Here is a 23,721-nt window from a genome sequence, read left to right as displayed (position 1 = left end):
GTTAACCGATATTTGGTGCCCACAAACACCTTCTGCTGTTGCCCTCTACTGACTTTGCTGCTTCATCTCACTATAGTGCCCCCCCCATTGCGTTATTTCAGAAACTTTGTCCATGAGGTCATCCAATTTCTATGCTGACTGCAAATTGTTTTTCATCCAAAAAGTACAACAAAAAGTCCCAGGTTATGGAATAAAAGCAAAGAGGCCAAGAGTGGTAATCAACTATTCACAGCCTTGAAACATGGGCTTCCCTGCTCCAGATTGGAAGTGAGGTACTTTAATTACTCTTCTTTAACAAAAAACTGCACAAGAATGGCTCAGGCTCTTGAAGAAGCATCTGTGAGACTAGGAACACTCATCTCTCCAAAGCTAGCATTGGCCTTAGGGGCAGCAGCAAGTAGAGATCTATAGAAAGAAGTGAAGAAAAATCAATGCTGGCCTCCCTAAGAGCAAAGGGGAGATCAGCAGAGAGAGAGTCTGCAGCCTCCCTGCAGCTGAACTAGAAGCAGAAACACATTTCCAGGTCTTTATATTTAAGCAGAATGTGCAGAGCACTACTCTCATAATAATTAATATTTGCCACATCTTGCATGAGTGGCAGTTTATGAAAATATGGTGCAGTACAGGATCACATACCCATGGAGATGCTGCTCTTGCTCTTCCATGGGTGTCTAACAGAGAATTCCTGCACTGACAACACTGATCCCACAACAAAAGAGCACAACCTAAAATTTTCAGTAGTCATTCATGACATTCAGTCGTCATTTCATTCTGCTTTGAGTCTTTTTTTTTCTTGAGGCATGATTTTCTTTGATTTTTTCAGAGAAACGATTCATCAAGGACAACCCAGGCTATCTATGACAAGGTAAGTCACAGCACAGCGCTCATGTTTCACACCTACCCCTTGATTCCATTCTACTCGAATCTTCCCAGTAACATGCAGACCAAAAAGCAATTTCAAATACTGTAATTCACAAGGGAATAATGAGAAGCAGCATGGAGCACTAGCAAAATTAGCAGGGACGTTAATTCTGATCTTAGCAAGCTCAGTCTTTTCACAGAGTTTTGACTTCAGGATGAGTGTGCAGGTGTGCTGCTATCTAAGCCTTTAGCTTGCATCCTAATAAAACAGAAATGCCAGAGGAAAATACTACTTCTCTGTTTGCCAAGCTAGTTGGGAGCTGATAAACTCAAGCTATTATCACAATGTTTGGGCTTGTGCTAATTACATTGCTCAGAACTAAGCGACTTATAAAAGGAGAGCCAAAGTAGTGCTGGTTAAGAACAGTGTCTTGGGCTGAAAAAGGAATTTCGCAACTAAATAACCTCCAGTGCATCTTTCTTGTCCAGGACAGGGGAGAGCCAGATTCAGACCTTTCTCCAACATTCCACAAGTTCAGTTTTTATTTCATGCATGACAATTCCATCACAAGAAGAACTGACTTCCACAAACCAAACTTGGACTTCCTACAATCAAAATGCAAGTTCAAGTTACTGATTCCTCTGAATCACACCTATCTCTGTCTGGTTTATATTTAGGAAGAATATTGGAAATAACATTCTACTGTGTTACAACAAATATAAAACAAATCTGGAAACTTGGCATTTATTCACAACTCTATTCTAGCCAGCCCAAATTCTAGTATCTCTACAGCCTGAAATCAGAAGACTTGGGGGAACTGCAATGGAGATTGATTAACATGCTGGAGTTTTTCATTGGAATAGCTAAGGATTCTTCAGTAAATTTTCAATGAGAGAACAGGACAAGTTGTCATCCAGCAGCCTCATGGCTACAACACTCAGCAGCGCCACCTTGGTTGAAGTTCAAGCAGACTTCAGGGATTTCTTTTTTTTCCTCAGAATAGAAACCCATTACCATCTAACTTTAGCATCAAATTTGACATTCAGACATTAGTGGATACTCTAGTGTATTTAATCAAAAGCCAGTTGGAAGCATACATTTGGTCTTTTGATCATCACTCCAAAATTGCTTAAGAGCTCAAGATTTACACTGACAGATCTTGCCAATGTATTGCTCGTATATGTTAAAAAAAGGAGAAGCAGAATACAACTAAAACAATCACAGCAGGAAGAGCTAACGATGTAGGAAAAAAAAAAAAATCATCTTCAACTGGCAAAACAAGCTTTAAAACATACTTTTCCGATATAAGTACTATTGGTTTTCTTTAAAAGGAAATGTATGCATTGTTATAGATTCAAATGAAAACCCACACCCTTTTTTAGCATACTGTACTCAAAAGCTGCTCTCTCACATATCCAGGTTTCCTCTGGATATATTAATTGTGTCAATGTTATTTAGATTACAGCTGCAAAACAAGTGAAGTTCCAGTATCTATAGGTTAGTAAAAAGTTCTGAGGACAAGACTTGATTTTTTTTTTTCTTTCCATAAATGTTTAAAAGTCATTAGAATAACCTAACTTCTCACAGCAATTCAACACAGCAATCATTATTTCGACTAATTCAACAGTATCACAAGTATTTGCTCAGTGCCAGATATGTGGCCAGAAGGATAACAATCAAACAAATAAGCATCAGACTACCTTTACAATGGAGTTTATGCAATACCTGTTTCAGACATTAAGCTTGCTGAAGCTTCAGGCATGAACTGATTAGATTTGCAATTATACCTTTCATTTCCATGAGGCAATGAACCATTTGTGACTTCTTGTGATTAAAACCCTTTCAAGTTACTGTATCTATAGATGCCTTTTATAAGTTGCAGAGAGTCACCTCCAAAAGATACAGGTACCTGTTACATAGGCAGGACAAGCAAGAACGGTTTAATGAATTAAACTTAAAGACAATCCTAACAAACGTAAACTACAAGAAATGAAAGAGATAGAACACCTCACTTATAGAAGATTATTTGGTTAGATCCAGCAGCATTTCCACAGAAAAATAGATTCAGAGACTTCTCACATCATTGGAACAACACATATGGAAACCTTGAATGCTCTTAGTTATAAAACAAGATGAGAAAATGGTTTACCTTTATAGTATGCTGGTGTGATGCATATATCAATACAACTTAACATTGACTTTAATATAGCCAGTATTGCCTTTTGCTGCTTCATCATTAGTTTAATATTGACAAATTACATAACATTTAGAATGAGGGTGTAGTGCAATAAGATGGTAGTTGTTATTCATTCTGTGCAGACCAAACATACAATTAAGTTCAGCTTCTTTACACCGTGGAGCATTATGTGAGTAGCAATTACTTTTGGATCGCACATCTGCTGGCATACCACTTCAATTCCTTTTAATTACTTGGTAGTTGCATACCAATGAGTCCAAGCAAGATTTATGATGATGAAAATATATTTCCACATGTACTTTAACATTTTCCAGTTCTTATGTACTAGAAACGTAGGATTCAGTCTTTTATAGCACATACTGAAATTCACACTTGTTTCTGTTTAGATATGCACAGTCTTTGCCCTAAAAATACCCTTACTTCAGTCTCCAAATCCAACAATTTCAGCCTTGGCCATAACTTACAATAATCTATAACTTGAAAAATACTAGGTATTAAAGACTTGTCTAATTTTGTACAGCAAAACGGAACAAGAACAACCAGAATCAAGCAAAACAAACCCAAACAAAGTCAGACATGGCATACCATATGCATATTTTTGAATAGTCAGGGGTGATTTACCATGAGAAAAGAATCCTCAAAAAGTGATGAATACTCTTTTTCAAGTCTGAGTTCCCTTACAACAAGCTAAATACTGAGAGCCTTTGGCCTGGAAGAAACACACTTTGTCCAAGTCGTATTATTCGGCAGAGTGCTGAGCACAAGTTAAAGGCCTGTGATACTCTGACACTAACATTAAGTGATCAGATGTTCCCAAGTTTTACACCAGCATCTCTTCACATCACTGCAAAGAAATAGTAATAAGTATAATACACATAAATGATTATATTGAGAACTGTAGAGCCCAATTGTGAGAAAGAATACTACTTCCAAATTTTTACTCAAATGACCAACAGGAATCTCACTATTGACTTCTTTTGATTTTGCATTAGATCCAAAGTACCCATTGTCATGAGAGTTAAATTTGATTTCTAGAGAGGGGATTTTCAGATACCACCTCCAAAAGAATATTAAATAAGGGTGTAAACTGACTTCCCTATTCAATAGGAGAAAAACCCAGAGAATATTAGATCCAAAGATTTCATTCACACTGAGTTTTAAAAGGAAGTACTGTCACATCACTACAAGAAAAAACAAATCATGCTTCATACTGGAACATTTGCTTAATAACATGGTGAATGTCAGCCAGCAATTTCTGCTGCAGTATTAAACCTGAGAAAATAAACAATAAATCTTTAAGCATCATTACTCCATGATAAAACTGTACATATTGAAAAACAAAAATTCTAAAATCTAAGCTGACTCATTATATGGTAACTTCAGTAATGTTATATACAGCCTAATTTTGTGACCATCTGCCGTCCACTTCGCAGTGGATGATCTCCACATACAAGGAAGAAGACAGCGTATCTGTGAGACTGAAAAGTGCTCTGAGAATCTGGAAAGAGCATTTGAACCACACTAACCAAATCTGACTTGATCTTTGTTTTATTTTTACAGGCTGTGCGGAAGCTGCAGTATCATTAAATAAATGCCATTTTTCAAAACAGTATTTTGATAAATTACTTCTGCTAAGAACACTGTAGTTGCTTTCCAGAAATCAGCTCTTTTGCATTTGCCTCCCTAGGGAGAAAACTACAGCAAATGACAGGTTTTTGATGAAAATGCTGATCGTTCTGCATGCAGGATTGGCCTTGATTTTCCAGATAAAATCTGGAATGTCAGATCTGATAAGCCTATAAACTTCAGTCTATAAAACTGGGGCATTTATGCCATCTTGTAGGTCAAAAAAAGAATAACTTTATTCATGATCAGTTATTATTAGTCTGCAGTTATCTCTGAATAATAGGTTAAACTCACAAGCATGTTCACTTTCACAGTGTCTGCTGAACAAGGATCTTTGCAAACAGATCCAAACAGTGTCAAGCATGAAGTATTAATAGTTGATTTGCAATCTTGTTTTCAAACAGCACAGTTTGCAAACTAGATTCTACAGGCTTTATGCAATGCAAAATTATAGTTTTGGTATTTTAATATGACACAGAAACCATTAGTACACATATCTGCATACTGTTAAACACCTGGGTAATAATATGGCTTCACAGGTCAGCAAATATTGAAACCAGGTGGTATTCCTATGATCTTCTAATACATCATCCAGTGATTCCTGTATTTGTGTACTGGAAGTCACCTCACAAAGAGCCTGCTTAAGTTCACTGACATAAAGACTCAAAAACTTCTTGATACTCTTTTTCCCATATGCTCTGTTGCACTTCAAGACTGTTCTATTACTTTCTTCACTATGCCCATGACACCAAGAGGAAAAATTCGATTCTACTGCAGTGTGCACAAGATTCTTCCTGCTCTTCAGGAAAGCAATAAGACATGCACCTGACTTTGAGGATGTGATTACATCCATCCTATTTTGAAGTATGTTTTCAGTATCACTGATTTAAGTGGGACTTACATAGTACTGAATCACAGGCATAAGCACTTTCCTAGGCCAAATCAAAGCCTGTGCTTCAAGAAGTGTATCCCCTTCTCATCATGACCTTAAAAATATGCCCTCCTTAGTTAGGAAGAGCAAAATTAAGCTGCATGACCATGTGGAAGAACAAAAGCAAGAACAAACAACTTAGAAACATCTTTATGTTGCTATAAATAGCACAGAAGAAGAGAATACACAGAAATTATCAACAACAGGAATGACTATAGGAATTATTTACACTTTTAAAAAATTCAGAGCAACTCATAATGAAGATGGGGATTAAATATATTAGCATTTAGTATTTCCAAAGCACATACATTTCCAGAATGAGGTAGGGCATTTTCTGTAAATGAGGCTCTATTCTGAAAGAACAGCCCTGAAGAGAACAACCACATACCCTACACCAGGATGCTGTGGGAAAGGGACAGGGCACACAGCTTTCACCTGTCACTGCAATAGACTGTGGGACCAACTTGGTTGAAGAAGATGGGTATCCATGATCTAAGGAGCTGTTTTTCTTGATTTTATCTGATTTATCCCAGATGTTTTTAATTAACTGCTTCCACCTACATTGTATTCCAAGAATTGCTTTTTTTCCAAAGGATCTTGGTTTCATTTGTATAACATATTATTTTCCTTTGATAAATTGAAGTGTTGCACTTATGTAGCAGATTCCGCTAAAAAATGTGAAGAGGTTAGCCATTTTGCTCCTCAAAAAAGCTATTACTGTGACTTATTTTAAAAAACGCTGATTGCATCTGGTTCACCACTTCACAAATAGTAGAGCCTTTTTATGAAGAGGAGTCCTCTGCATAGTGAACCCATTAATGATTGCATGCAGGCAGAGTGCTCTCTACAAGATCAGGCACAAAACAGTAATTTGCTGTTGAATGGGTCATGTCAAGATTGTCTTGCTATAGTGCTTCCAAGTGTTTAATTGGGCTTTTCAAACTAAATCTTTTAGAAAGAGCAATGGAAGAAGAAAAACAAAAACTTGTACAAAATGGTCAATTCAGTATCAGTAAGAATGAAAATTTCTCTTCAAAGAACATTCAAAATAGTGACAGTAATATCTTAACATGTGTCCTCAATAACTTCTCAAAAAAAGAATTCAGTAAAATTCCTAGAAAGTGCTGCAATTCATCCTGCCTCAAATATTTTTCAAGTTCCTAAAATTATTATGGAACATTACTAAAACTAAATGGCCCACACTTACTGCCAGCAGCTGAGCATCCCGCACGTTGCTGAAATAGGTGAGACCACAGTGCTGTGAGCTCATCTGCCTGGCAAGCCAGAACTAGACAGATTATTAATGAAGAGTGTACATGAAGTCATTTCTCACAGGAAACCTCGATCTGGTAATCCATTTACAGCTTCCATTGATTTAAAATAATTTCATCCTGAACAAGTATCAATGCTTCTATTTTTTCAGCTTTTAAATCAAGACTCATCATTTTGCTTTATTCTTGCAAGTCCATACCCCTGAAGTGATAGAATTATTTCAGAAACTCAGCTTTGCTGAAAATTCAGCTTCTCATTTATATTCTTGTGTAGCAGCTTACATTCCTCTTTGCAGTCTTACAGATAAATCTGTCACTAAAGTACCACCCAAATAGCTTAAAATGTAGAAAGTAACTGAAAAACTGAGCCTAAAATTACTACTTTTAAAATATGATTGAAGGCAGATTCGTGATTTGAAGAGAGAACTTGACTTACAGTTTAATACTTGGATCTGGCAACCCAAGAGTAGCTTTATGATACATCCTACATATTTTTTAGAATATTTAGAGACTTTTCCATTTACATATACGCACTTTTCTCATATTCATTGTATAATTTCTTGCATTTCTTAATGCTAAGCTGTTGCCATTTTTTATAATACTTAAGGTGACATTTGGCAGTTCAGTCCCCACAGATAGAACTGTCCTTATTCCTACAGAAACTAATTTTTTTTTTCCCCACACCTTCTTCCCCCCCCTAAAAGTGTAGCCCAAAGAACATGATAGACTATAGTAATAACAGCTTCAGGATTATTTTTTCATTCTTTAAAGCATGTAGTGCTGGTTGCTTTCCCACTGTAGCTTTTCTGCATTTACAATGGAAAGGTAAAATTGCTATCTAGTATTTATGAAAATAAAGCAAAATAGGAGATAGCAAACTGACATTGGCACTAACATTATAATAAAAGCAAGCTCTAAATTCAGCCTCCTTAGTCACTCATGGAGATTAACACATGCATCTTGCAGATGAACAGGGCATTGAGGTAAGTAAGTCAGTTCTCTAATCAGAAGCTTTTTCTTCTAGCTACCAGTCTCAGAGGTGAAAACCAAAACCCTGGAGAACTGTGCTGGCTCCTGTAAATCATCTATGCCCTGCTAAAGTGGGAGACAAAAGGGCAGGGGGAATGCTGAAAAGAGGCAAACAGAAAACCAGACTTAGTCATAGGGGATTCCTAAATACCAAGATTCTAAAAACAACTTGAGAAAGGACAGCCAGGCTGAAACATTGATTTATCCCCTAATTGAAGGCAAGGTGATAATGGCCTCAGCACTTTGTTTGGGTTTCAAAGTTCCTCATGTTATTTTGGGATATGCCCTCTCTATGTACATGCACAGTAAGACATCTGCCACCAGGTCTCATATATCACTGTGTGTTGCTGTCAACCTCCCAGGCCAGTGCTCCCCAATAGCACCCAGAATGTCATCTGAACAATGAGACTTTCTGAAGTACCTATATATATATACACATACACACACACATATATATAGGTATTATTTCTTTTTAAGGGCAAAACCCACCAATTCCAATTATCTTATCTCATTTAGTAATTACAAGATATTGGGATACAGACTTTTCCCACCCCCCACTGCCACTCCAGAATATAAAGCTCACTCCACATGAAAGCCTGCCATGGAAGTGGAGCTTACACACACAGACATATCAAAGTCAGCAATAACAATTCAGTCATGTCCAGCACTTCAACTTACCTCCACAACTAGGTAATTTTGCAGGGAACAATTTGTTTATCCTACTGATCTTTTGCATTTGTTGGGAAAAGTTTACTTGGAAACGTCTCATATCCTGCTTTGGGTCACTTCTTACACTGTATAGCTTCTGACCATAACTCTAAAAGGCACATGATAAGCTATAATAAGGAAAGACCATGGCTTTGCTTAATGGTGTCTGTTTCATCCCTATTAAAATCGTGAAGGAATCTCCCCCAACCCTGTTCCCAATGTATAAACTTAAGGAATCCAACAGAAAAAGTCATTGACATCAAAACAAATTTGAGAATGAAGTACAGTTAAACAAATATTTTATCTGAATGTTACATTCTCTCTATAACACCACCTTCCACACATACTTAAAACCCTGTGCCTGTATTTGGAACCAAATGTAACATGCAAGACTACCCATTGATAACTTTGCCAAAGACATTTTAAAGAACATCTGTATTACTCAAATATGCTTGATCTTCTAACAGAAGTACAAAAACTGAGCATGTTATGAAGAAAACTAGTTCCAGTAAAGGACGGACACCTTTAGAGTACTGCAAAGGCAGTTTAGCTCCTTTCTCTCAGTCTCAAAAGGGGAATTCAGGTTCACACTTGGTCAGATCCATCTGCTACATCTTTCCAAAAGGACAGAGCTAGAGTCAGAGGTCCAGGTCCCCCCCGGCACAACCACTTATATCATAAAACATCAGTTTCGCAGAAGGTGCAGTTGCCTCAATTCAGATCTGTTTTGTTTTCTCTCTGAAATAACAGGTTTCTAGGATTTATAACAATATTAATGCAGAAGTAAGTTTGGTGTCTGGGTCAAGCCACCATTCCTATAATGGAATGAATTCCTGATTTCCACCTTGATTCACACCTTGAAGTGATGACTTCCTCCCCCAGAACACAGAAATACTACTCCAACCACAAGTACCCTAATCAAATAATTCTGAGAACAGCTGTTAGTACCTCCCTGTAAGTTACATCAAACTGTGTTCTTGCTCCAACACAGTTACAGCTGGTTCCTAATTTGACAGTGGCTTGATGAGAAATAGGTCAGGAACAGAAACATTTAAAGTAATGGTTTAAGGACCATTCTGCTCAGTCTATGCAGCTTCTCAATTTCATCCTTCCCCTCAGTACGCATAACTTTGCAAAGATCTTTGTGTAAAACTTGAGTGGTTTTAAGTGTTCATCAGCTCCTGCTGCTCCCTCTCCACCCAAAAGCATAATACCAACTCTGATACTGCACAGTAAACTAATTGCAAATCAGAGCAAAGACTCTGCCTCCAGGTGAGGAATGAGCAGCAGAAACAGATGAACTCTTCAAGATCCCATTTTCATGCAAATGCCCAATACAATGAAGAAAAACAACAACAAAAAAATTCAACAAAAGAAAACAAACTTCACAATTCATTTAATGGAATGTTTGTGTCAGTTCTGCTGGCAGTATCAAGGCACATTTTAATACAAGTGAACTTTTGTCTTAGAGGTCTTAAAGTTTGGAGCATTCATAAAAACAGATTCTGGCTCAGGTCATGGGAGATTTAAAAAGATCCCAGCACCATCTGTGAAGTTTTCACCATGTCCTCCAGTTTAAGAATATGTCTAGCAAATGCTATATAGAAAGAAACCATCTCTCCCTCAGGCCTAAACTAAAGGAAATTAGTTACTGCTTTTGCAAATCAAACTGCTGTAGTCATATTACAAAATTGATTTCTAAGGTGGGGGGAATCTACCTGGCCTTTGGAGGGCCTCCTGGCACTGAAAGCAGACAAAAATAATATTGAACATGACCCCAAGTCACCTTCAAACTGTAGATTAATATACAAGCCCTCTGGAAGAAACTGGGCTTTTATTATCAGCAATAATAAGCACATTTCCCAAATTTACATAAGGTCTTTCATCAGAGAAACTCATGATGCTTTTTCAAACTTTTAGTTGAATCTGATAGAGGCATGCATGTTGAAGTGTTATTGTCGCCATTTCTAAAATGGATTATCCTAGAATATGAGAATTTTAACTACTTTACATGAGACAAGTAATTCTTGGTAAATTGTGCTAAGAAAGCCCCTTTGAGAGTTCAGGATTGTAGACCAAATTAATGTAAATACAGCTAAAAGCAAGGAAAGTTTAACTTGTATTTAAGATATAGGAGGAAAATTACAATACAAAAGGAGAAAACAAAACATTAGTCAGATACACAGCTGCATTCTTCTTCTTGGTTTCCTAAGGAAAAATCCATCTTGGGACACAAGACACTAAAGCACAGGCTTCTGCCATCCATCTGTAGAACAGCATCCAGTGTCAAAAAAGTAAAACCATGAAGCTCTAGATACGACAAATGTAATACAAACATTGAGATGAATACCAAATTATTTGAACATTGTCAAATACAAAGCAAAGCTGTTTAAGTAAAACCTGACATCCTGCTCCAGTAAGATGCACTCTTAGCAGGTCTCATCCTCTGTTGCCATGACTTCAGTGACTGATTTATTTGGTTTTCAAAGGGAGCACAAGCACTACCTTTAAATTTTGAGGAGAAAGCCTCAAGAACAGTGCAGTACCTTGGGAGCTTCATGACAATTCCTTGCATTCTTTTCCTCTCTTCCTGACACCCTTGAAAAAAGCAGATTGTTTCTGCTGTTTATTCCCTTACATTTTATCCATATTCTCCCACCAACCAACTCCATCTCTTCAACTGAGACACTTTTCTTTGCTAGATGACAGCAATGAAATTCCACCAACCTGCCCCCAAATCCCTTTTAAGTTCTTTGTAAATACTAAAATATTTTCATATGGAAGACTGTTCAGATTATTTAGTATAATTTGTTATTGTGGATGAAACTTGAAGTTTTTGACACTTGAAACTGTCAGACACTTTTTTGACACTTGAAGCACTTCACACTAGAATCCCTTGACATTACTTGGCTAAAAGGTACTATACAGTAAGTACATATTTATGTGACATTTTGATTGCTTGTTTTTGTGAGGAGAATAGTTTACATACTGACTGCTGCCAATTTCAGTGCCATCCAAAACAGCTATTACTACCAGACAGGAAACCTCACCGACTTAAGATTCACAGTAAGGGTTACCCAAATGTCCATTTCTTTGAAAATTTTCTTGGTCCTATTGCTGACTAAAATGAACAATGTGCTAACACCGTAACCTGCAAAAGACTTAAGATAAATGGTCTCTCTATCATCAGTCAGCAGGAACCATGCTCTGCATCCCCAGAATGTCTGCTCTCCTGCTCACAGTTGAAGAGCATACAGAAATTATTTCAAAAGTTCAAACTAAAGAGGAGATGAAAGAAAATATTAGTAGTAGACAACATGCACTTTGAGATTACAGGAAACAGGTCTTATACCTTGAAAGTCATAATTTTCTTCAGGCAACAATTTCTTAGCCCAAGAAATAGGGTCAGTAATATAAGAAGTTGAAAGCTTTTGTTTATAGGCCAAACATGCACATTTCATTTCCAGGATTCCTTAAGTTAGCATGCCAAAAATCACACCTTAATTGAGTAGGGTATTTTGGACTTTGGTCGTAGGAAAATAAATATATATTCCTAGTAATTACCAAAACTGATGCAAGACTACAGTAGGAACAAGGATGTACACACATTTCCACAATCACATAATACGTATGTAACTAATTCAACTCTGCAGCCTCTGTTCAAATCTCATACTAATTTAGGGACCTGTAAGAGCTACTTCTTTTGAACCTCCAGATGAATGGTGGAGAATTAACACATGAAAATGCCCTGTTCCTTTAGCAAACAGATTTAAGAGCAACATGTTTAGCAATCATGCAGCTAGTATTAAAATAATAAAAAAAAAAACCTGCTTTAGCAGATTAAAAACCAGGGTCTAAGAGTCTAACAGCCAATTCTGACCTTGAAATCTAAGAGTGGTCTAGATACTAGTGGCCAAGAGCACCATGCATTTGTGTAACCTGTGCTTGGAGACATAAGAAGAAAGTGTCACACAGTAAAAATCTATTGTGCCTGCAACATTCAGAAATCAGCCTGTAGTGAGAGGTAGAAATTTTGGTCTGCTGCTTTTCCAAGAATCAGTCTTTTTAAAATCAAATACAACAGCTTCCCACAATGTCATTATTTCAAATTAGGTAAAGAGTGATTAATTGCTCAAGCAGCATTCTTTCCATTGTATACAGACTCTTAATTCATAGACAGTCTTCAAACACAGTCAATTTTGCCATCTGGATATAGTAAGCAGGTTTTTTTAGTTGAAATATATATTTTAGTTAAAAAAATAAAAACCTCCCAGCATCTCAGAATAGAGGTTACTTCATCGATGTATTATTGATTAAAATGCTTACTTTCCATTTACTTACGGCCCAACTCAAGGAACCAACATAATCTCAGTGGGATGACAGTTCAGAATTTCACATAATAAATCCTTTTTTTTGTAATTAGCCTTCAGTTTTAGAAAAGAACATTTACTGGAAATGTGTTGAATACACAGTACATCTCAACTAGTAAAACAAACATTCATATCATGTATATGTACTACTCATATATTTGTTCTATGACAGAAATTTATATACATGATATCAATTCAGCATAAAAAAAACCTTTTTAAAACATGTGTAAATGCACAAAAATGGCTATGCAGCCTGTCCAACTGTGTCTTTCTTCCACACTTCTTCTAGTGTGCCTCAGTTGGAACCTGTTTCTCCACAACCATTTCAATTCTGTGTCAGTGTGGAGGTACAGCTGTTCTTCCTGTAAGTATTTTCTTTACTCAGCTCCAACAGAATTTTGTGTCCCTATCAGCCACAAAAATATAGTTATTGCACCTTACCAGAAACTGCCAAACACCTTTTTATTATAAGCTGGGCTGGCCTGTCACATCTAGTCACAGACTAGTGACTTTGGATATCAAAACATGGGGACTAGCATAAAAAAAGAGAAAATAATTTGATTTTTTTTTGGCCCACAGAAAGTGTGTAATTAGTGCTTGCTAAATAGGATGTCAGAAGAAAGCAACTCTGACCCATTATGCTATAGATTAGTACAAATCTAATGGATGACTTTCAATCCTTGCTGTTGTGCAAGTTTTACTCTGCCATGAGTTCACTTAAGGCTATGCATACTCATTTGGCTTTTGCACTAGTAATGCTAAGCCCCAGTTAAAAGAAACAAATGTTCAACAGAAAGCACTATATCAGATTCGGGTATCAACAACAATATCAATAAGATGCAACCAGCATTTAGAAAACACATTATTAGGGTAGTATTTGACAATAGGTCCCGTTTTTGACCTTCAGATCTTGCAGAAATGGTCCATGCTATGAAGCCTTCCAACATCTGCAGTCATTCTGACTTAGAGCAAATGCAGAAATAAGAATTTTAAATGGTTATGAGCTTACAAATGTTAAATAAATCTTGAAATACCATCTCACTAAAATCTCTAACCATTAAGTTTGGAACAGGAAGAATGAATAGCTAACACTGCTTCTCTAAAACAGGAATTTACCACACTGTTCATGGACATTAACAATAATAGAAACTTTGTGAAAACTTCAATGTTTTGTAATCATCTCCTTACTATCAAAGGTAACCGATACAACCAAAATAATTATGGGAGAGGGGGAAATATAGAGCACTTTAGGTGCATGCCATTAATGACTGATCCTATGCTGTCTTTGCTCAGCTATTCAATGTCATTATGACCTCGGGGAAACACAGACGCCCTTAAGTTTATGCCAGTGATGGCTGATGCTGTGGTGTCCCTGCTCAATTTCTAAAGGCCATTATGACACTGCACAATTTTTGCTAACCTTCAGGCAACACTCAGCAAGTAACACACCAGATCCCTAGCTTTGTTCTCCTTTAACAGCCCGTACTGTCTTATAGCAACAAAGAACAACTAAAGGTTTCAGATGTTACCTTTGAGTCACAGGTTGGGAACCACTGGTTTTAACAGCTGAGCACCTAGAGTATTTCAGATAATTACTTGCTACATAGCCTTGGACAAGTATGTGCTTCTCTTTCCCCACATCTCTTGATTTGTCTGTCTAGTTAGTTACTAGTTAAAGAATATTTATATTTTTTTAGTGAAGTGAAGGACCAGAATTACATTATTCCCCAGGAATCCTGAACTATCTGTAATGCACTGTAACGTTTGAAGCACAACGATCCCCAACAGTCTCTACTTCCTTGCAAGTACCTGAGACAGCAGAACAGAATCATCAGCAATCTGTAGCATTGTCAGACAACTCCACATAATGGCTAGCGTGATGTGGCAAAAATGCATTATATTGTAAGAAAGCAGAAAGAAAATAGCAAGTAAAAGATTTATAAAAATCATTGTGCTTAGGAAAAATTTTTCACTTTAAACAAGTTTTGCTTTTAAGGCAATAATGAAATTATCCTTTCCAAGGACTGCAGCCACCAACATGTCCTCTCCCACCACTTCACATTGATTTGTAAAACTTAAATGGACCTTTATTAATTAAACCTCAGTACAACTAATTGAAAATCACTTTATCTACCACTCACAGTCAATGACATTAGGTTTAGTTATCCAGCCATGACATTTTCCTACACCAAGCTATTAAAAGATTCCAGTTAGTAACTAGCTTGCTTCACAACTGTTGACAAAGTGAAGTCCACTTTAATAATAGCTTAGGATGCCAGAAGGAAAGTTCAGCACACAAGACAACTATCAAAAGTAGATGTTCTGTATTCTTAATTTAAAGGACATGTTCCTTTCTAGTCTAAACAAGACTGTGTAACTCCTCAGACTGTTCAAGAACTGCACAGTGGACAAAGCATTAGAACACATTAAGTGCATTCTCTATGGAGAAATTACATGGATGGCAGTACACCACATACTACAGTCTAATTTAATGGAACAAAATAGGCAACTCTTCAGTAATAATACACTCACAAATGAGTCTGAACATCAAGTACTCCACAGGAAAGGGAAAGCTGGTAAAGAACCAGTCTGCTTCTGTTTCGAATTTCTGCATAGTTTCTACGGCATATTCCCTGTTGTTCCAATCCAGGCTAATAACTAAGACTGCAAATATTAGGAAAAAAAAAAGGTACACACGCCACAAAGAAAGTAAACAATTCTATGAATTTCTAAATCATAAAGACTTGGAAAAAATATTTTTCATGACTGAGGGATTATTCAATGCACACTAGCTTCTATTGGATCACAGTAGAAGACAGTAGCAAAAAAAGAAAAGTCATGCATAAATAACTTAATATCTCCACTAATTCAACTCCATAGACCAGAAATGTCTTCTTTTGCACTTCAGAGGATTTAGATGCATTTTTGGATGCAATTTCAATCAAAAGGAATACTCCAGTTGCTTCACAAAAATTGTAGTAATTGACTATTGAAATTGAGGTAGAAATGCTCCATGAATGTTCCCTGACAGTGAAATTAAGCTTCCAATGGGTAAATACAAAAGGCTTATGCGACTCTTGGTTGCAATTGCATGTAAAAATAGGCATTCACTGAATAAAATACAATTTTCCCCACATCAAAACAACCAGGGAGTCCATAGGGAGTCTTTAGTTTGCATACTTGCCCCCTGCCATCTAGTGATCTGTCCTAGTAACTACAGTAAAAGTGTTAAAATGGGGTTACCCATAAATGTTTATTTCTGTTGCCTTTAGTTGTCTTAGCCAATTATTTACTGTGTTTATTCCTGCTCAAGTCACAGTGACACTGTTGACTGACGTGGACATTAACCAACAGAAGGTTAACAGATGGATTAATCGCTTTCAGGGAGAACATTTTCCATCAGCTTGTTCTGGGTCTTGGAATCGCATCCAGTTTTTGAAGACCATTTATCCAGAACTTTGTACAAAAGACTCCCTTGCTAGTATATAGCAAATATTCCTGTGCATGTATCTCCAGCACCTTATATCAATACAACTTCTCACTTCTTCTAAAGGATGATGTTCTCCTTTCTTTCCATGTGTAAAGACTAATAATAATACCACTGTCCTAGATCACAGAATTTGACAGTGTTCTGAATCAAAACAACAAAACATTAATTTCAGCATATATTACAGATTGCCTAACAAGTCAATACACTAAATCCTTATGTTATCCTCTAAATGAGGTAACCAGACCCAAAAACAGGCAAGAGAGGAACTGCAGATACAGACTGCTTTGCATGTGTTCCAAACATCATGCTATTCAAAATGTTTCAAATCTATGGCATCATCCTAGCTGCAGTCCACTCCCTTCCATAACTTCTGGTGACCAAAGGATCTCAGTAGATTTAAACAAAATTATAAAGACAAGGAAAAAAAAAAAACCTGAACTGCAGCCTTTACAGTAGGATGCTTCAATCTGTTTCAGACTCTGAAAGTCAAAAATCAGCATCTTAAATTAAAACTCAGTCCAGCATGGACCCACCACCCCAGGCTTTCCCTCTCTAAACATGATTCCCCCTACAAAATAATATTTGTAAATATGATCAAGAGCACAAAGTCATATACACACAAACAAGCTTTCTTAATAAGCCAACTCCAAGGAGCAAATAAATTTTTTAAAACAAAAGAAATCTATGTGAGAAACTGCATTAATACAGTGTAAAATTGTGTGGCAAAGCACAGGAAGGTCAAATTGTCAGAGTTCAGACCGACTTCCTATATGTGACTCTGTACTGATGGATTTTTCACATAACCTGAGCTAAACATAAAAGATAATCTACGTGCATTTCATTTGTCTATATTTACACCATTCTCATATTCAATGCCTCCTTATATCTTCTATTTACCTTAAGCACTTGCATGACAGGAGCTCATGCTGCTAAACACAGTTTCTCAGTTTAATCCAGATGCAGGATTCAGTTCCTATATCCTCACCTAGTCTTCACAGAGCTTTTAATTTGATACTGTGAATCCATAAAGTTCCCTCATGTGAGGGAGAGCTATCTTGAACTGAACATGAGGCCTTTTATGTTCCAAGCTTGTCTCTTAATTTCTAGAAATTCCTTTCTCTCCTCCTGAGAAATAATCTTTTAAATTATCAACTTTCCAAGGTGTGTTCTTCTACAGATTGGGAATACTGGTTCACCAGCAAAGAGCTGAAGCAGAGTGTTTCTATCAAATGTGCCCAGTACAAGTTCAACACAAAGCAGCAGTTGGAAATGTGAAAGAGGGAAGGCTTGTCCTAAACTTAATCTGGCCTGAGCAGGTATCCAGATCTGCAGACCACAATACAGCCATGTGAAGAGCAAAAGGAAAGACCACAGGGACTAGAGTAGATTTTCCTTCAAGGTGTATCATGCAGGCAGTGATGAGCATGGGAAAGTTATGCTGAAAATCTAATCCTACATGAAAGGTAGTTAATATATTCCAAGTGACACAAAATTTCCAACAAACTACTCTAAAGATTAAGGAGTGGACCTCCCAGCACTTTTCAAAGTAGTAATGAAAAGGTTCAACTCTTTCTGTATGCAAAGATGAGCACACCACACAGCACGCCACATTGTTCCATCTAAAGTATGTTTAAAGTATCTATTAATGCTTGAGATTTAGAAGACTGAATTTGTCATATGCTACAGGTTTAGTGTAGTCAGTTCTTCAGAGCTGATCAGTGAAAGCAGCTTTCTCCTACAAAAAAAACAAGTTTTCATGTACTTTTCTTTAGATTCTTTTGCAACATGTCAGTCCCAAACTGCAATAAAGACATTGCTTTTTATGTTACCAATGAAAAGTTGCAATTTTTCTTCCCTGTAGTTCTACACTTCCCTCTTTTCCATGTCTTCACAAAGGCAAAGAGAATTTTTGTAAAAATTTGGAACAGTGCTTTAATTCCTGAAGGCATTAAGTCATTCTGAAATTTGTTTAAAGGGATGAAAGTTCAAGCTCTCACACACACTCCCGCACAGGTGACATTATAGATGAAAACACAGTTAAGCCTGCTGTGCATGTGTACCCTAGAGAAGTCAAACCAAACCCAGGAATTTGGTCTTCTATAAATTTTGCAGAAATGTTTGGAAGAAAAAAGCTTGTTTTGTAACAAAGTATGCATTATGAATAGAGAAATATCTTTGCACCAAAATCCAAACCACCTTCACAAGGCCATATGGACTGACAGTTCGATAAAGAGAGACCAAACAAGACCATATCCTATAAGTACAAGGGTACGTGGCTTAGAAGGATACACACTCTTCATCATCATAACTCATAGATAACTCATATAAACTAGTTAGGGAAAGAACACATCTTTCAGCCTAGAAACAAGCAAACAAACAAAAACATTACTTGCACACTTCTTCACGTACTTTCTATTTCAGTAAATACTATTTTGTACTACACTAATAATTCCCAGCATATGCTGGAGCATGGGTAAGGTGACAATCAACCAGATGACAATCAGGTAGCTAACACTTATGGTCACCCTCCAGGTATGCAAGAAGTTGATTGAATTCCTCAGAGACCATGGTTAAATATTTTTACCAAAACCTTTGAGTTTGAGCTCTTCCAAACGCTGATTCCCCACTGTTTTTACCAAATGAGAATTTTTAATTTGAACCCTACTACAAAGATTACATTCCATTTGGTTTGAACCAAATACTTCATTCTGATCCTATACCAAAAGGAAACGTAGGAAAAAATTGCATGGCCTTAGACTATGTGATTCACACCTGCTGCAAGCAGGTTAGTCACTATAAATAACAGCAATAAAAAGAGAAAGCGAGAAGCACATTGTTTTAATAGATGTCTAAATTAACAATTAGAGTTTTACCTCAGGTTACTACATCAACTAGGTACTAGTACTAAGTGAAAGAATCATTCCAGGGACCATTGCAAACTATTTGTTGGCAAATGCAACCCTTCATTCTCACAGCAAACAAACCAGTTCTGTCCAGCAAAGCTAGCAGCAGAAATGTCCTTCTGCACAGCAGCAGCTACTGTTATAAATACACAACGCCAAGTAAATGCCTAGAAGTATTATGCACCATTTCACAAGCATAAAATATAAATGGTGTTTGCAGTCTCTCATAATATGAGATTTCATAAGTGGTGTAATGAGTTAGACAACCTAGATGGGTTACTTTCTTCTAAACTTAAGAATGGATGTTGAATCAGGCAAATAGCAGTGGAATAAATAAGAAATAGCACATTTACTGTGCTATTTCTTTAATACTAGTCCAAAAATGAGTCAAAGCCTATAATTTTTTTAATGTCCTTCTTTAAAATAGAAGACATAATGGACTATTAGGAAATGTTCTTCCAATGCGTGCATTGATTACCCATACCACTATGCCTATTAAAGTAAAGATCCTTCTAAGCACAGAAATGAAGTCATTCCAGCGTTTCCTAAGGGCACACAGTTCATCTTTTCCAGCAGCCTGCTCTCTACAAAGTAACAAACAGTGATTGTTGAACAAGTTTTTACTGTTTTTAGAAAGAGTTACACGATAGCAGAATTTCAAATGTCACACAACATTCATTTCTAATAATGTTTCCCTCACAGACATACTGCTTTAAATGGGAATAGGAAAAAAAATACTGGAAATTTATAGAAAAATAGTACAACATCCCAAGCAAGAGCCTATTGAAGTGAGTGGAAAGGACAGCTTCAGTGAGCTTTGATTAATTTTGAATAAAACTAAGTTTAAATTAAGGATTATTATAAGAACTATTATTTTATCATAAAAATATTCAAGAATAGGTTCTGGGGAGACAAACAGTAAAACTGCTCATTATCACATTAGTTTTCTTAATATTTTTAACAGCCCCCTGATGAAAAGTCATAATATAGTGTTGGAACAGACACACACAGGTCCTTGGAAGAACAAAAAAACGGAACAGACATACACAGGTCCTTGGAAGAACAAAAAAACGGACAGGTATCCATTACCACAGAACTTTCCTGTAGTGGCAGAACATTAATAAGGGAGTAAACTGAGCCTCACAAGTTTGGCGGAGCCCAGCAATTTAGGTAGACATCATTGCAGTATATTCTACATTCTAAAACTGATCCCTCAAAAGACAAACTTACTTAATTAAGGCTTATCTTTCAATAACTTTTTAATTAAGCATTATAGTAAGATGCACTATCAAAAAAACTTTTACTCCAACCAATAGTGGCTTTCAATTATGAATACTTATCATGAAGTGGAATTGATTTAAAGACTTTCAGAACACAAGCAAAAAAAAAAAAAAAAAAAAACACACAAAAAAACAAAAACACACCACACATAAAAACAAAGAGTTTCGGTTTGACCAATTAACTTGCTCATACGTTGTATATCTTTGAAAACAAACAAACTAGAATCGGTATCAGAACAAGAGTGCTACTTTGATTTCTGAGAGTCGAAAAGAACATGCCTTCACAAGCATTGGAAACCCAAAACAAAGACTTACAGCAAAGTGCAACTATATGCAGTTACGTGGACTGATAAGAGAGTTTTGCTTACATAAGCTGACACTCTAGACACATTTTAAATATTTTGAGAGTCAGAAAGACTGTTGTATTTAGAGATGACCTTCCATCAGAAAGAACTAAGTAAACTAACATTCATATTATTTAAAAAGTAAACCCTACCAAGCTTGGAGCATTTACTTGCCTCCTCATTTGAAGAGGAATATCTTAATCCAGGAAATTAATCCCAGGAGAGAAAAATAATAGATTTCAGAAAACTTCTAGATAAAACCTGTGCCCTAAAAGTGCCAGCAGCTGTTAAATGAGTTCTAGAAGCTATACTCTTGTCATACAATGGACTTAAGACGAAACATCTACAGTCAAGACATTGTTCCCACCCTCACTTCTGACTGAGGGAAGCAGCTAGTATGTGTCCAGGAAGAAAAGTACCTGGCCCAAATTGCACCATGAGAAGAAAAGCTTCAGCTGTCTTGGAATCCATATGTTCACCCCCAGTTTTCTGCTGTGCCTCAGAAACCTGCTGACAGGCACCGCAGCTGAGCTACATAACCAGTCAGGAAACACTGACAAAGTTAACCTCTTATAAAGATCTGATAATGGTGATATTTACAGAGACAACTGCTCAGCAGCTTTTTTTTTTTGTTAAATCTCAACAGATGACATTGGCTTTCTCACCAGACCAGATTTCTAATCACCAACTCTTCTTCCCCCGGAGGCTCTGCCCTCACCCCCGGGTGTAAAACAGTGTTCCACAACATAAATGTAGTTCAAAGTCTGAATGGACAGACTGATAAACAACTCAAAATGTCCAATTCAATGTACCAACTGTTACCCAATTTCTGAACAGATACAGGGGGGTAAAGAACAAGCTTTAGCAGTTAATGCTCCTTCTCCCCTGACACCCCCTCAAGAAAAAAAAAAAAAAAAAAAAAAAAGAAAAAATCACTCCTCTAACAAATAGATATTTTGCAAGCAGTTAACAGCAAGAGCCAGATTAAAAATACGTACTTCTGCACTAAAAGACATGAAGCCGAGATAAAAAACTGAAGAATAACAATCCTTATCTCAGTAAGACGGGACACTTGATCATATTCATCCTACAGTACTTAAAGCCCAATTACCAAGTTCAGGATGACAATTTCAAAGGTTCCCTCCCAGCCGTTGTCCTTTTCCAGCTCAGACCTACTGAAGACCCTCACTTACACTTTTGCCTTCACCACCTCCATCGGGCACAGGCTCTTCTCTGCCTAAACAAGGCATTATTTCTTCTGCTTCTGCTGCTCCTCTGTCCTTCCCAATGTTTCCTCCTTCATTCCCCAGCTTCAACCTCTTCCCCTCAGGCTGAGAATCATCCACATCCTCCCTTCTCATCTTGCCATCTCTGCCTTGCTGCTTCACCACATCATCTGTGCTGCCACGGGAATTTGACATTTTTAAAACTGTCACAGACTTCTCCTAAAGACTGGTGAAACTGCCTTTTTGGAGGAGATTTAGCTTCTGAGAGATCCGATGTGCTCTCGCTGGTCTTAAAAATGTTAGTGGTGTTTCGGAGCCTTTGCAGGAACGGCACACAGCACTTCTGTTTCTCTGCCGCCCTCTCCTGCTCACTGGCAGCACCGTGCCGGAGACCAGCTCCTACCCTCCACCTCCTGCACCCAATAAAAATAACCTTTCCTGTATTGATTGCATGCACAATTCTGCTGCTTATGTTGCCAAAACCCTGGTACTTCTCTTCTACCTGATCCATGGTAATTGCCTTTCCTTAAAGTACAAAATATTTACTGCACCTTCTTTAAATCCAAATTTACCTCTGTCCTCAAGGGACATAGTGGTTTTGGTTATACAGTTTTAAAGCCAAAAATTATTACCCACTAAAAGATAAATATTACTTTAATTCCAAACGACTTCTTTCAAAGTTATTTCATTATAGTCTGTGGGTTTTTGTTTTGTTTTTTAAGAAGTGTCCTTACTTTGTAAATTACCTTCTTATTTTCTAAATCCATATTCCACATTCTCACATCAATTTCACACAACGCATTCTGGTCCTATGACTATAGAAATGAGATTAGAATGACCCAACATGACAGTTCGGAGATCCTCTTTGCTCTCTCAGCCAGTTTATGAAAAACATCAGCACAAAGGATTAGTGTAATATCTAGACTTAAAAAAAAGTAAGGTAACCTAGTGTTTTCACATATAGGCTACAACATGCCGCTTCACTTCATTCTTCCAATTCAGATGACAATATGGAGTTACAAAAGAAAGAAGGCAATCCGAGTTCTCTTTTCTACCACTTAAGCACTTTCAGATGTAAGTGAGGTTGCTTATATCATGCAAAGTGAAGTAAACCCCTGAGATGCCCTCTACAAACACCTAGAGATATTCCAGTCAGGGGCTTGGGTACTAAGCTATAGAATTGGTGACCAACCAGCCATCCTCCTTGCCTGTTTATGATAATAATGACACAATCCAACACTTCCCCAAGCCCTTCTTCTCCAACCTTTCTCACTGTTTCCTGGCCTTGGAGCTCTTTCAAGAGTTCTGCAACTCTTCAGATCATCTTCCCCATACTGAAACACGATGCTCTAAACAGCAAAAGTGGTCAGACCGCAAAAGACCAAACCTTTCGTCTTTCTAGTGCTCATTCACCACCCACACTGCTTTTTCCAATCACACTTGTCCCACCTTGTCCTTTAATCCTGTTTTCTATTTCTACTTAG

The 23,721-nt window shown here is 37.1% G+C and overlaps 1 protein-coding gene across 17 annotated transcripts in view; it reads right to left on the bottom strand.

Annotated features, from left to right (window-relative positions):
- RBFOX1 (RNA binding fox-1 homolog 1) overlaps window positions 1-22,529 on the bottom strand; it is a 1,115,790-nt gene extending 1,093,261 nt beyond the window's left edge. For 2 of the 17 annotated variants that reach the window (XM_065030745.1, XM_065030772.1), the window contains exon 1: window positions 22,205-22,528. In XM_065030745.1, the coding sequence (XP_064886817.1) occupies window positions 22,205-22,432 (228 nt within the window). In that variant the 5' untranslated portion in view covers window positions 22,433-22,528. Of the gene's footprint in view, window positions 1-22,204 lie in introns of all 17 variants that reach the window. The other 15 variants (XM_065030741.1, XM_065030743.1, XM_065030744.1 and 12 more) reach the window with 11 other exon arrangements.
- Between the last annotated feature and the right edge of the window lie 1,192 nt (window positions 22,530-23,721).

Source organism: Columba livia, chromosome 15 (assembly GCF_036013475.1).
Source record: "Columba livia isolate bColLiv1 breed racing homer chromosome 15, bColLiv1.pat.W.v2, whole genome shotgun sequence".
NCBI lineage: Eukaryota > Metazoa > Chordata > Aves > Columbiformes > Columbidae > Columba > Columba livia.
This window is presented reverse-complemented; position numbering and strand designations above follow the sequence as displayed.